The 13613-nt window shown below is 51.0% G+C and overlaps 1 protein-coding gene across 2 annotated transcripts in view; it reads right to left on the minus strand.

The window, feature by feature from the left end:
* LOC111149075 (phosphodiesterase 6B) overlaps positions 1–11999 on the minus strand; it is a 32955-nt gene extending 20956 nt beyond the window's left edge. For both annotated transcript variants that reach the window (XM_022505981.1, XM_022505982.1), the window contains exons 1-3: positions 11481–11999; positions 7063–7215; positions 6661–6750 (exon numbers count right to left, since the gene is read on the minus strand). In XM_022505981.1, the coding sequence (XP_022361689.1) occupies positions 6661–6750; positions 7063–7215; positions 11481–11948 (711 nt within the window). In that variant the 5' untranslated portion in view covers positions 11949–11999. The remainder of the gene's footprint in view (positions 1–6660; positions 6751–7062; positions 7216–11480) is intronic.
* Positions 12000–13613: the final 1614 nt, after the last annotated feature.

The raw sequence follows: 13613 nt of genomic DNA on the forward strand, positions 1-13613 counted from the left end.
CTAGAGATGAATGGTGTAATGGTTACACAATATGAATGCACTTAATACCACTGAACTGTAGACTTAAAAGTGGTTAAGATAGTAAATTTTATGTTAGGTGTATTTTACCACAATAAAAATAATTAGGAAAACAGTAAAGAGAAGGAGAAATATATACTATGCTAACACCAATCAAAAGAAACCTGCAATGGCTGTTATCTTGTAGACAAAGCACACTTCAGAAGAAGGAACATTATCGGGGTAAAAAGGGACATTACATAATGATACAGGGGGTCATTTCTCCAAGGAGATAACATCTTTAGTGTGTATGGACCTAACTATAGGGCATCAAATTACATGAAGCAAACACTGATAGAACTTGAGGAAGAAAGAGATAAGCCCACTAGTCGGCTGCCTTCCATGCTCTTCTTTCAGTAACTGGTAGATCCGGCAGGCAGGAAATCAGTACGACCTCTGCATCCAACAACAGCAGAATATATGTTCTTTCAAGGTCACATGGAGCACTCACCAAAATAGACCATATTCTGGGCCATAAAACATATCTTTGTATTATCATACTACAGTAGAATTAAACTAGAGATCTGAAATTAAACAGAAAGTAGTTGGAAAATTCCAAAATATATGAAACAGAACTCTTCTAAATAATACATGGGTCAAAGAAGAAGTCTCCAAGGAAATTTATAAAGAGTTTGAAGTACATGAAAACAAAAATACAGCTTGTTGAGGTTTGTGGGATGCTGTGAAAGTGGCGCTTAGAGGCATGCTGACAACATCGAGTGAACATAGTAGAGCAAAAGCAAGATCCAAAATCAATAGTCTAATTTCAGGAAACTAGAAAAGGAAAATCAATTTAAGCCTAAAGCAAGCAGAAGGAAAAAAAATAAACACTGAGAACAACACTAAGCCCCAAAAGGTAACAACTTAGATAAAATGAAGTTTTCAATGCCTTCAAAGACACAAGACACAAAGATCACCCATATAAGGTGAAATAGAATCATCTGAACAGAACTGTATGTATTAAAGATATTGGAATAATAATTAATAATCCTCCAAGAAGAAAGCACCCTTCCTTGATGAACTCATTGGTGAATTCTACTTAACATAGGTAGAAGAAATTACGCCAAATTCACTACAATCTCTTTCAAAAAATAGAAGCAGAGGGAACTCTTCTTAACCCATTCTATGAGGCCAGCATTACCTAATACCAAAACCAGATAAAGACATCACAAGAAAGAAAAACTACAGACCAAAATCTCTTATGAACATTTGCAAAAATTCTTTTTTTTTTTTAAAAGATTTTATTTATTTATTTGACAGAGAGAGAGATCACAAATAGGCAGAGAGGCAGGCAGAGAGAGGGGAAGGGGAGAAGCAGGCTCCCCACTGAGCAGAGAGTCCGATGCGGGGTTCCATCCCAAGACCCTGGGATCATGACCCAAGCCAAAGGCAGAGGCTTTAACCCACTGAGCCACCCAGGCGCCCCTGGTTTTGGTAATATTTTATTAAGAATTTTTGTATCAGGGCGCCTGGGTGGCTCAGTGGGTTAAGTCTCTGCCTTCAGCTTGGGTCATGATCTCAGGGTCCTGGGATCAAGCCTCGCATCGGGCTCTCTGCTCAGCGGGGAGCCTGCTTCCCCCTGTCTCTCTGTCTGCCTCTCTGCCTACTTGTGATCTCTGTCTGTCAAATAAATAAATAAAATCTTTAAAAAATATATTACCAAAACCAATCCAATAAAGTATAAAAATAAGTATAATCCATGAGTAAGTATGACTTATTCCAGGTCTACATGGCTGGCTCAACATCTGAAAATCAGTATAATCCACTACGTCAATAGGCTAAAGAAGAAAAATAACACGTTCATATCAATTGATGAAGAAAAAGTATTTTATAAAAATCCAACAATCATTCAGAATAAAAACTCTGCCAAATAGAAATAAGCTTCCTTAGCTAGATGAAAATTCTACAAAACCCTTCAGCAAGCGTCAAACTTAATGGTGAGAAACTAGATGTTTCCCTCCTAATATTGGAAATATGTCAAGGATGTCCCCTCTCACCAGTCCTATCTACATTGTACTGGAATTCTGAGCAAGTACAATAACATAAGAAGAAATACTATGTAGATAGATTGGGAAGGAAGGAATAAAACTGTCTTTGCTTGCAGATGACATGATTGTTTATGTGAAAATACCAAGGAATCAATTTAAAAAACCTTCCTGGAACTAATAAATAATTGCTTTAAGGTCATGGGATACAAGGGTAACATACAAAAGTCAGTCACTTTTCTTTATATCAGCAATACATAATTGGAACTTGAAATTAAGAACGCAAAACCACTTATATTAGCATAAAAATAAAATGCTTAGGTACAAATTAACAAATGCAGTCCCAGTTAAAATACCAGCAATCTAGGGGCACCTGGGTGGCTCAATGGGTTGGGCCTCTGCCTTTGGCTCAGGTCGTGATCTCAGGTCCTGGGATCGAGCCCCGCATCGGGCTCTCTGCTCAGCAGGGAGCCTGCTTCCCCCACCCCCTACCTGCCTCTCTGCGTACTTGTGAGCTCTCTCGTACTGTGTCAAATAAATAAAATCTTAAAAAAAAAAAAATACCAGCAATCTATTCCGTGCGTATGGCAAACTGATTTTAAAGTTTATAAGGAAAGGCACCTCCCCCGACCCATAGAATAACCAGCATAATACTGCAGAAAAAAAGTTGGAGAATTGATATTTCTGATTTCAAGACTACAAAGCTATAATGATCAAGACACTATGGTATTAGTGAAAAAATAGATGCGTAGATCAATAAAGCAGAATCAAGAACCCAGAAACAGACTCACACAACTGCAGTATGATGAAGGAATAAAGGCAATTTGGTGGAGAAAGGATAGTTTTGCAAATTTGATATCCATATGCATACATACATACCCTACAGCTTTCATAAGTACTAACTCATAGACCCAACTATAAAACTCTTAGAAGATGACATGGAAGAAAATTTGGATGACCTTGAGTTTGGTGATGAGGTTTTTAAAAGGAGTTGTTATTTTGATTCCAGTTAGTGAAACCCAGTGCTGTGCTAGTTTCAGGTGCACAACACAGTGACCCAGCACTTCTGAACGACACCGGAAGCTTGTCACCACAAGCGTCCTCCTTAGACCCCATCACCTGTTTCACCGCCCTCACCCCCGCAACAGTCAGTGCATTCTCTATTGTTAAGAGTCTGTTTCTTGGTTTTTCCCCTTTGCTTGTTTGTTTTGCTTCTTAAATTCCACATACAAGTGAAATCCTATGGTGTTCGTCTTTCTCTAACTGACTTTGTTTAGGGTTATACTCTCTAGCTCCACACATGTTGCCGCAAGTGGCAAGATTTCATTCTTTTTAAAGGCTGAATCATATTCTATTATATCTGTCTCACATCTACTTTATCCGCTCGTCCATCTTTTGATGGTCATGGTAATGAGTTTGAAGATGCAACTACACTTTGTGAAGGAAAAGTTAGTAAGGTGGACTTCATTAAAATTTAAAACTTTTGTTTTCCCAAATGCACTGTTAAGAGAATGAGGAAACACGTTATATCCTTGGAGAAAATATTTACAAAACACACATCCAGTAAAGGGCTTGTATCCAAAAATTACAAAAACTGTAAACAATAAGGAAACAGAAAACTAATTTAAAAATGGGTAAAGATCTGAACAGACACCTCACCAAAGAATAAGATACAGATGGGAGATAAGTACCTGAAAAAATGTGTAATAATATGCATCATTAGGGAATTGTAAATTAAAACAAAAATCAGATACATCAACTAGAATGACTAAAATCCAAGTAACTGACAGTACCAAAAACTGACGTGGTTGAGGTTGTGGAACCATCGGAATTCTCATTCATTATCGATGGAATGCAAAATGACACAGTTGCTTTTTGGCAGTTTCTCAGAAAGTTAGATACACTTACACTGTATCATCCAGCAGCTGCACATCTTGCAGATGACATGATATATATATCTTAGGTATATACTTGCCTGAACTGAAACTTACACACAAATCTGCACACAAATGTTTATAGCAATTTTATTCATAATTGCCCCAAACCGGAAGCAATCAAGATGTCCTTTCACAGGTGAATGTGATACATCCGGACAATGGAATATTATTTAGCTCTAAAAAGAAATGAGCTATCAAGCCATAAAAAGACATGGAGGAGTTGTAAATGCATCTTACTAAGGGAAAGAAGTCAATCTGAAACAGCTACACACTGCATGGTTCTCACTCTGTGACATTCCAGAAAAGGCAAATCGGTGGAGGCAGCAGAAGGATCAGTGGCTCCCAGCGGCGGCTCGGTGGTGGTGGGGAGGGAGAGACGAGCGGGTGGGGCACAAGGGAGTTTTAGGGCAGTGAAATTATTCTGCAGGGTACTGTAACAGTGTAGACCTGTCATGATGCATTTGTTAGGTCTGTAGACGTTTACCGCACGAACAACAGACCCTACGGTGCCGCAAGGAGACTGTCCTTTAGCAGGCTGGGAGATTCCACGAAAGAATGCAGACTCTGACTAGAGAACCAAACTGTACACTTGGAACCACCTCGCTGAAGGAGGTGGGGGAAAGGGGCTGACTGAAGCATTTTTGGAAATGAGCAGAGTCTTTAAGACTAACGAGAAAAGGGGTTGCCCGTAAACACTGTCCTCTGCTTGATAAAACTCTCTTCAGTGGGGGATGGGGTTCTGTTCTTGCTGTGCCCACACTAGGACTGAACAAACAGTAACGTGGATGAGTGGTGGAGGAGGAGAGCCAGGGTCTCACTGTCAGAGCGGAGACCTGCATCCTAGCAAGTGGGGAAGCCAGAATGATCCGTGTGGTGACAGATCATGTTGGAAACACTAGCAAGAAGGCAAGTCTAACTTCTGTGGATTTGTGCTTACGTGTAGAACTATTTGCAGATGTGTCCACGCACAGACTCGTATGTACACCGCAGTAGCCAAGAACACACCCAGTGCCCAGATCTCTGCTTCTAAGACCACTCCCCAATTAGAGCAGCAGGCTCCTTGGGGAACTGCTGATTCCAGGGCTAGACGGGAAATATACAAGTGAGTCTGGAGTGTCTGGTTGTGCCAGAAAGTATGGGGTGTTCAACACCCCCCACCCTGGAAACTAGCAAATTCCCCCATCCACCAACGAAACACACAGAAAACACCCCAGAGTGATGGGGTTGACGGGTTTTGTTAGGTGGCCTGAGAATGGCTACAGTCAGAACACACTGAACAACAAAATCAATCAAGTTGACCAGGGTTATAACCTAAACACCCATGACTCCAGAGGGATATAAACAAATGATAATATAAACTATTAGAAGTGTGGAAGGAGACACATTTCTGGTGGAGAACCCTATTCCTGCAGCGTGGGGCTCACAGTGACTTCCCCCTAAAGAGAACAGTGCACCTGGGGTCCTTTCTAGAAACCAGTCTCATGTGTCAGGCCAGCCTCACAGCCCTTCTCTGCTCCCCACTTGGCCCCGAGCCCTGCCTGACCAACCCCCAGCTGTGCCAGCACTTCTTCCAAGGCTTCAGGCCATGTTCTTCCCTCTGCTCAGGGTACCCTCTTGTCCTCCCCTAAGGGTCTTCCCACTGCCCCTGCTGCACAGCCATGGCCTGTGGGAGGTATCGCTCTCGGGCTTTTATTTTCTTTCCCAGTCAGTGGGGTTGGCCTATGGTCAGAAGATATCCTCAGGGGATCCCAGATCCCCGGCTCAGGCTGCTTCTTCCATAGCTGGTGGATCAGGTGGAGGAACCCAAATAGCCTTTGTAGATGCTGACACAAGCAGAGGAACCTCTCATCATTTTAAGCAAGTTTACGGCCGGTGACCAGGACGCATACAGCATTTGCAGACGGAACAGAAAGTGGGGAGGGCGTGGAGTGACCAGGTCACCCTCCACATCTTCTAAGGCTCAGCCTGGAGGCCATATCTTTATAGCTTTCCCAGCTCCAGGCCCAGAGGGACAAGAGCTGCCTTTTTGTCCTCTCCCAGGGCCCACACACTGTCTTCCAGGCCTCCAGTGGGGCGGAAACTGAGGTAGGAGGACACAGAAGGGACCTACCTCCTGTGCCTGCCAGCTCTGTGTCCGCCAGCTCCCAAAACACAAGGCCCTACCTTGCTCCCATCAGGCCCCACACCCTCCTTGCTGGGAGAGAGGTGGGGGAAGCAGATTCCAGCCCTGGAAGCAGTGGCGATCCTGTGCAGCTAGGGGCCGAACCCCCCCAGGGGACTCTGCCGCCCGGTGGCAGAACCTCTGTCCCGTTGTCCATTCATCATTCACCCCAGCCCCTCCCGAAGAGGGTCTGCTGCAGCTTCTAAGGAGGAGTGGTGTCTGCTGCATTTGCAGGTGCCCACACCCACCTGGGTTGGGGGCGAGTCAAGGTAGGCAGAAGGGATGAGAGAGCCAACCTCTCCTTGGGTCCCAGCTGCACGATGGTCCCCCCAACACTGTCTCCCGGCAGCAGGTACCCTCAAAACATCACACACAGCCATGAAAAGCCACAGGAAGCCCTGAAGCTGCGGGTCTTGAGCCCCCCAGGCTAAGCACCATATTGTCTCTGTCCAGAGAGACTGGCACAGGGGCGGGGACACACTCGGATGTCCCCGAGGGCGGGCTGGGGCGGGGCGGGTACCTGGCCGCGGCGAGTCTCACAGTTGTGCAGGTAGCTCAGGTGGTAGATCTTCAGGTTTAAGGTGCCAAAATTCAGGTACTTCAAGAAAACCTGAAACAGACATCACACCAACAGCAGTTAGAAACCCTGGTTTTTAGCAGGTGCCCAGGTGTGCAAGGCTGGAGAGGCGCCCAGCTGCCTGGAACAGGATACTGATGTCAGCACACATGGGCCCGTACACGTGAAGAGACATACAGACATGTAAAAGGGACACAGAGATGAGCTCAGCGAGCTAAGCTGAGGAGAGGTGTGCACACAGACACCGGGATAACACAAACGTGCCCACCAGGCACAGGACAGACCCGGGGACAGAGGTGGCCCACGCACAGAGGCTTGCATGCTCAGAAGGCCTCCAACACTCACATCTTCGTCTTCACTTGTGAAACATGGGCCATCAAGCTTGTTCACAGCCATAATGACAGCCACAACATCTTTGCCATTCATGATGGGCGTGGCCAGAATGTTCTTCGTCACGTAGTCGGTCAGCTCATCCGCAAAGGGGCTGAAGTGGGGACACTGGGTAGCAAGTGGAGAGGAAACAGAGGTCGTCAGTCTGGGGAGCCCGGGCTTCCCCGTCCCTGGTGGGGGCAGGGCTAAGCTCCAGGCCACCACCCAGGCCAGTGCTGAGCCCCAGGTGGCCCTGCCCCAGGCATCAGGAGCCCAGGCAGTGTAAGAGCACATGGCCCGTGGCCTGTCCTTGTGGCTCCAAGTGGGGGGTTAGAGGCCCGAGTGGCTCCCCCCATCGGAGTCACTAACCCCAGCCCTAGATCACAGACTCTGCTGAGTCCTCACAAGGCCTGGGCTGTGGCAGGCCTGGGTCCTCCCACATCGGCTGTCCTCTGGCCAAGCCAGCCTCTTGGGAACCTCTGGAATCACCCATTTGCCTGTCCATAAGCCCCTTTTAGTTCAGGCTTCCCTCTCCTGCCTTCACCTGCCCTGGGGTCAGCCCCCACAGGCCAAAAGTGTGTTGGCTGAATAAAGGGTTAGTGTGAGTCAGGGTGGAGGGTCCTTGGCAGGTTTCCTGGGGCTGTGCTCCACCGAGCGTCTTCTCTGTGAGGCCCATTGTCTACGTGATAAGGCATCTGCCCACTTGTGGTTCTCAGGGAAGGTCCTGCTAGTCTCAGAGTTGCTTCCTGGGCCTCTCATTGATGGGGACTGGTTGAGGGGCTCTTAAGTTCCGTCTCTACAGGGAACAGGCCCAGGGGATGCAGTGTTCCCAGGACGAGGCCCCTTCCGGTGACTAGGACTCTGCCCTTCAGGGTGGATGTGACTCTAGCTCCAGCCTCTTACTTCCTGGGCACTGCTACTTATTTACATGAGGCCAAAGTGACCCTTTGCAGAGCTGTGGGGGATAGCAGAGTTGGACTGCCTCGGTTGGAGGCCTGGACCTCCAGCAAGGACGGGATGGGCCTGTGCCCCTCTCCTCACTGGTCAGCTTGGGTTGAGTGAGAAAGCCCCTGTAAATTCTGCCTACATCTGTGATGATTATTTGTTGTTGAAGGAGCTCTTTTGGGTTTACTCAAGGACGGTTGGTCCTGGATGACTGACTCCATGTGATCTCCCCTGTCTTCTCTGAGGCTCGGCCTCCTTGCAGCTCAAGGACGTTGTGTCCACTGTCCAGCCTCCCTTGCATGGGCAGCTGGGCCAGAGTTCAGGCCAATGGGAGGTCAGAGGAAGCCTGCTGGGGACAAGAGCAGTCAATGCTCTCGTGAAGGGGTGCATGTGTCCGGTGCCCACTTGCTCCTGTTCCTCTCCTGCCTGATTACACCACCTGTAGCCACAGGGCACCTGGCATCAAAGGGAAATCCATACGGGATTCCCGGAGGCGGCATCGGCACCAGGTTCTGTGACACAAAGTGAGAGCTTGCGCGGGGCCCTGTCTCGCCTCCTCACTCAATGGCTGAGCGCAGGCATGTTTCAGGGCTGTTTCCTTGTGCCCACGTTCCACGTTTGTGCTCTCTGGTCATCTCCCTGGCCCCTGCCACTTTGGGGTTCTGTGTCTTGGTTGTGCAGCCCGGTCTCCTGGCAGGCCCTCAGCTCTGCCCCAGACTTTCCTTCCTGCCCTTCAGCTGCTCCCATCTGGGGTCCTGCACGGCGCCCCCTGCTCCCAGGTGTCCCACGCCCTACTGCACAGCCCCTCTTGCTCCCACTACCCTTGGGCCTTCACCCCGTGGCCCATGGCTGGAGCCTCTTGGTGTGTCTGGAGCAGCTCAGCAGCCCTCACACCCTAGATGCACGGTGAAGGGAGCATCGGGAAGGTCCAGAGCAGGTTCTGGCCAGGAGCTGTGCTCTCTGAACAGAGTCACCCAAGGGCTGGGATCCCCTGCATTCCACACCCTTGTCCCCTGTGCCTTTTCAGGCCCCTCCCTGCATTTTCTACTCTGCTGTCTCCGTATCAAGGCTCCCACCTGGCTTCTCTCCTGTTTCAGACCCTGCAGTCCCAGAGCCCCACTCAGAGCCCCAACCACCTTGGGGGCAGTGGGCAACACTCCCACTCCCAGAAGCCCTGAACCACAGTGTCAGAGTAGGAACAGCCCCAGGCATTTAAGCCTCTTTCACAAAACATCTGCGCTCTCGTGCCCCCATTCCAGGGCTTGCAACCCACCCACCACCCCATGGAAAGGCCCTGCTGTCACCTTGGCACCTCCCTCCCCCCAGCTTCAGTAAGTCTAGGGGGTCCTGTGACTGCTCTGAAGTGCCCCCAGCCCTGGCCCCACTGCCTAGACCCTCATCATTGTCACCTGTTGCGCCCATACACCTGTTGGCCCATATGTGTTCTGCAGGGTCAGCCTGGTGCTGCTGCCCTCCCCCCTCTTCTGAGCTGGCCTGAGTCCCTGAGCTGCCCCACAGAGCTGTGTCCCCAGTGACAGTCCAGCCTCCTTTGACTCCACAAGAGCTGCCTGATACAACTGGGGTCTGGACGCCTCGTGATGGGCTGTTTCTGGGCCCACAGCTCTTTGGAGGGGTGTCAGACACTACCATAGAGCCAGGACCTGGGTCTGGTCCTGCTCAGCAGCTTGGGGACCATGGCTGAGCCGTGTCCCCTCCCCGGCCTATCAGGGCTTTCTGCCTAGCTGCCTTGCCATGAGCCCTCAGGGGTCTTAAGATCTGCGAGGTGGTGGTAGGGTGATGAGGCAGCCCCCAGTGTCCTCCTCTGTGCTTCCTGCGAGGAGGCTGTGTCCCCCAGACACATACTACTCTCCAGAAGCAGCCCCCATGCTCTTCTCATTGAGCGAGGAAGGTGCTGGAGTCTCAGACAGAGCAAGGCGCTCTGCCTCAGTTTCCCCTCTGAAGATAGCATGAGTCCAGGAGCCTGACACGTGCAATACTTAGGTCTTCGTGACCCACTTAGCGGAAACTTGCTTTTTGGTTGATTTGATTCTGTTGTCAGTTCCACTGCATCTGAGATCAACAAGACCCAGCAGAACCCCGAGGCTTGAGGTCAACACTGTGCCCCTTGTCCACTGGGGAGAGATCAGAGTGGGCTGTCCTGATAGAGGTGGAAGGGTCTCGAGAGGTCAAGGCCTCAAGGATGGGAAGGGCACAGAACCTAGAACAGCCCTACCACCTGATCCTGACCTCACACAGCACAGGCTTGGGGGTTAGCCGGAGGATAGACCCCTGGGGGCTGAGGGGTCCGCCCAGACTCTGAGAAGGGAGGGGACAAGATAAAGGGAGAGAAGGGGCTGTGGAAGACCCTCAGTGCACACCCCCCTACACCTCTCCCGGCTGCTGGATCCCTTCTCTTCCTGCGAGCTCGGGCTACCAATACTCAGATGCATGGGGTGACCTGTTTCTTAAAATGGAGTGAAGATGAAGCTAATCCCAGAGATTACTATATTCAGGTCGCTGGACCCAGGGTTGTTTAGAGCAGATAAATTTAAGAGGATTGCAATCATTTCCTTCCCAGGCCCCAGAGGGCCTGGGGGATGTGCACGTGTCTATTTGTCTCCAGGGACTAGGAGATGGTGACTGTTTTAGGAGAAGCCCATCCTGGGGGCAATCCCTTCTGGATTCCTTCACAGAAAGTGGAAGGGGCTGATCCAGCTCAGGGCTGCTGCCTCCCCCTTTCAGAGGCGGGGAAGGGAGAGGAGGGGAGAAGCCAGTGGCTCCTGTTCTCCCCCAGCAGCCGCTTCCCTCGCCTTCTTTTTGGAGCCCTTCATCCCCATGCTCACCTTGGGGTCCTCTGTCCCTCACACACACATCCAACAGGTACCTCTATCCCCCTAGCCCCACCCACCCTGGTGTACACCCCAGGATTCCTGAGCTCCTAGTGAACTATCTCCACACCCTTCCTGCCTACCCCCAACCCATCAAGACCCTGGCCTCCTGAATCACAGCTCCATGCACCGCTGTCAATCCTTCCCACCCAGCCTGGACCAGCCCTGGTCTCCCTGCTGCTTCTCCCAAACCCCCAAACTTGCCTGTACCAGGAAGCAGCATGGTCTCATATGGGGTTGTGCATTTTGGGTTCTGGAGTCCATTGGCCCTTCCTTTCTGGGCCTTTGCTCCAGCCCCTGCTCTGACCCCTTCCTCTCCAATCCTCCATCCTGGGACCTGTGGGTCAAGGGGGCAGCAGGGCCTGTCCTGATAACTCTCCCAGCCAGCTCAAGGCTGGCTCCCTTCCTTTCTGCAAGCTCTGGCCCAGCCCACCCCACTTCCCCCCTGCCCCAGGCTTCCCTCCTGAAAGCAGAGGTCCTGACATGTCCTGCCAGCTGACCCATTCCATGGGACCTGCAGGGACTCCTTGCCGACCCCACCAGTCGTGGCCCAGAACCCACCTCGGTCACGTCCTTGATGTTCACCATCTTCTTGGTCTGAGCCACATGGCCCACGACTCCAATGTCCAGCGGGAAGACGATCTCAGAGTCAGGGGGCACCAGGCAGTCCTCCAGGACACTGTCCGGCTGCACACTGAAGAGGCGCGTGGCCAGCTCAGCCACGCCATTGCGCTGGCGGTACATGAAGAGGCTGCAGCGGTCGGCGTGCAGGATTGTGCAGAGACGCCGCAGGATCTTGAAGACCACACGCTCCATGTTCACGCTCTCCTGCATGTCCTGCACCAGCTCAAACAAGGCTGTGCTCTCCTCCACCTGGCACAGCTCTCGGAAGCTGGTGCAATCTGCTGCCTGCCCATCCTCGCAGGCACCAGCCACATTCTCAGGGCTCAGCTTCTTCCCAAAGTACTCGTCTGTGAAGCTGGGGTTCTGGTCGAGGAACTGCTGCACCTGCTCCTCACTGAGGCTCATGGTGTCCCACTGCCTGTCTGGGAGACGTGGCTGGTCCCCAGGCGCATGCAGACTCCCAGCAAACACTGTCATCAGCAAAGCCTTTCTTAGTGACGATTACTGAGTCCTGGGAGGACACCAGCTGACTCACCCATGCCTGCCCCCCTTGGCTTAGATCCTGGACTTCCACCACCCGCCCCTGGGAAAATCAGACCCCCTGGAGTGGGAGCAGGTGGGTCACAGCTCGGGGGCTTCTGCCTGTGATAGGGGTCGTGGGCAGCCAGTGGGGCAGGCCCTTACACCTAATCCCACGGAGAGGGTAATCCTACAAACACTGTGACACTTTCTGCCTGGGGGATTGCCTGAGAATTCTGGATGGTCCAACAGGCAGCCCCACATCTTCTGGCACTCAGACCTGGGCTCTGGTGTGCTGGGGAGGTGGGGCACCAGCCCCACCTAGGGGAGAGGCAGCCCAGCCCTGGGTAGGGAGGGGGGTCCCCTGTAAGGTGCCAGAGGTCAGTGAGCACAGCTCCCATGGCTCCCTTCTCATGGAGGGAAGTGGGAGGGGAGGAAGGTGGCCCAGCATCCATTGCGGAGGTGGGACCTCTAGATGGAGTTTTGCAGAGACTTTCCCTTCTCTTTGATGGTGAGGGGGTGGCCTCGCAGGGGAGGGGTTTGCACGTGACAGTGGGTCACCTGAGTGCACAACAGAGCTTCTCTGTTAAGAGCTAGCACCCTTAGTTAGAGTTTTTCTTAGTGAATCCCCACCACACATCTTTTTTCTTGACCTAATCCCTACTTACTTAGCACTCTATTCACACTGCTAGACCCTCTCCTCCCACAGAGTCCACAACCACACTGTGGACACTGCCATGTTGTATGGACAGGATTGTTCCTGATCATCTGTGCTCAGAGACTGGTGTGCCTAGACAGCCACAGGTGCCTCTCTCCTAATCCACCGGCCTGGGTGTTATACATATGCTAGCTTCTCTATGGGTGAAAATGGTGTGACAAAAGGTTGTTTGTGGCAAAAAGGTTGGATTAAAGCTGTAGGACATGCTCCATGTGTGTCTGACTCTCCAGCTGCTGGAGTGTCCTTCACTTCTCTCAAGAGACTGTGTGCACATGTATGTGCATGCACGATCATGTGTATACAGGCTGCACATGCATATACACGTGTGCAAGTGTGTGTACCCATGGGCTGAGCATACAAGTGCATGTGTGTGCTTGTGCATGCGGGCTGAGTGTACAAATGCATGCGTGTGGATGCATGTGCACCTGAACGTGCATGGAGTGTGCAGGTGCATGTGTGTGCATGTGGGCAGAGTATACAGGTACATGCATGTGCATGTGTGTGCACGTGCACATGGGCAGAGTGTACAAGTGCATGTGTGTGCACGTGGGCGGAGTGTATGAGTGCATACGTGTGCTTGTGTGTGCACGTGAGTAGAGTGTACAAGTGCATGTGTGTGCATGTGCACATCCACGGACTGCTGGAAGGCTGGGGGTAGGAGCTATGTCCGTGGTGTGAGCCAGCTGTGCACATCACTCAGCAGAGCCTGGCCTTCCCCCAGAAGCAGCAGCAGAACAGTGTAGCTGGGAGGACTTCGGGCCCCTCCAAACCAAGGATCAGGAATCACAAACCAGGGGCCTGGACTGAGAGAAATGTTGAAGGTTTCCTCATGT

This window comes from Enhydra lutris, unplaced genomic scaffold (genome assembly GCF_002288905.1).
Source record: "Enhydra lutris kenyoni isolate GAN:26980312 unplaced genomic scaffold, ASM228890v2 scaffoldscaffold21, whole genome shotgun sequence".
In the NCBI taxonomy this organism is placed as follows: domain Eukaryota; kingdom Metazoa; phylum Chordata; class Mammalia; order Carnivora; family Mustelidae; genus Enhydra; species Enhydra lutris.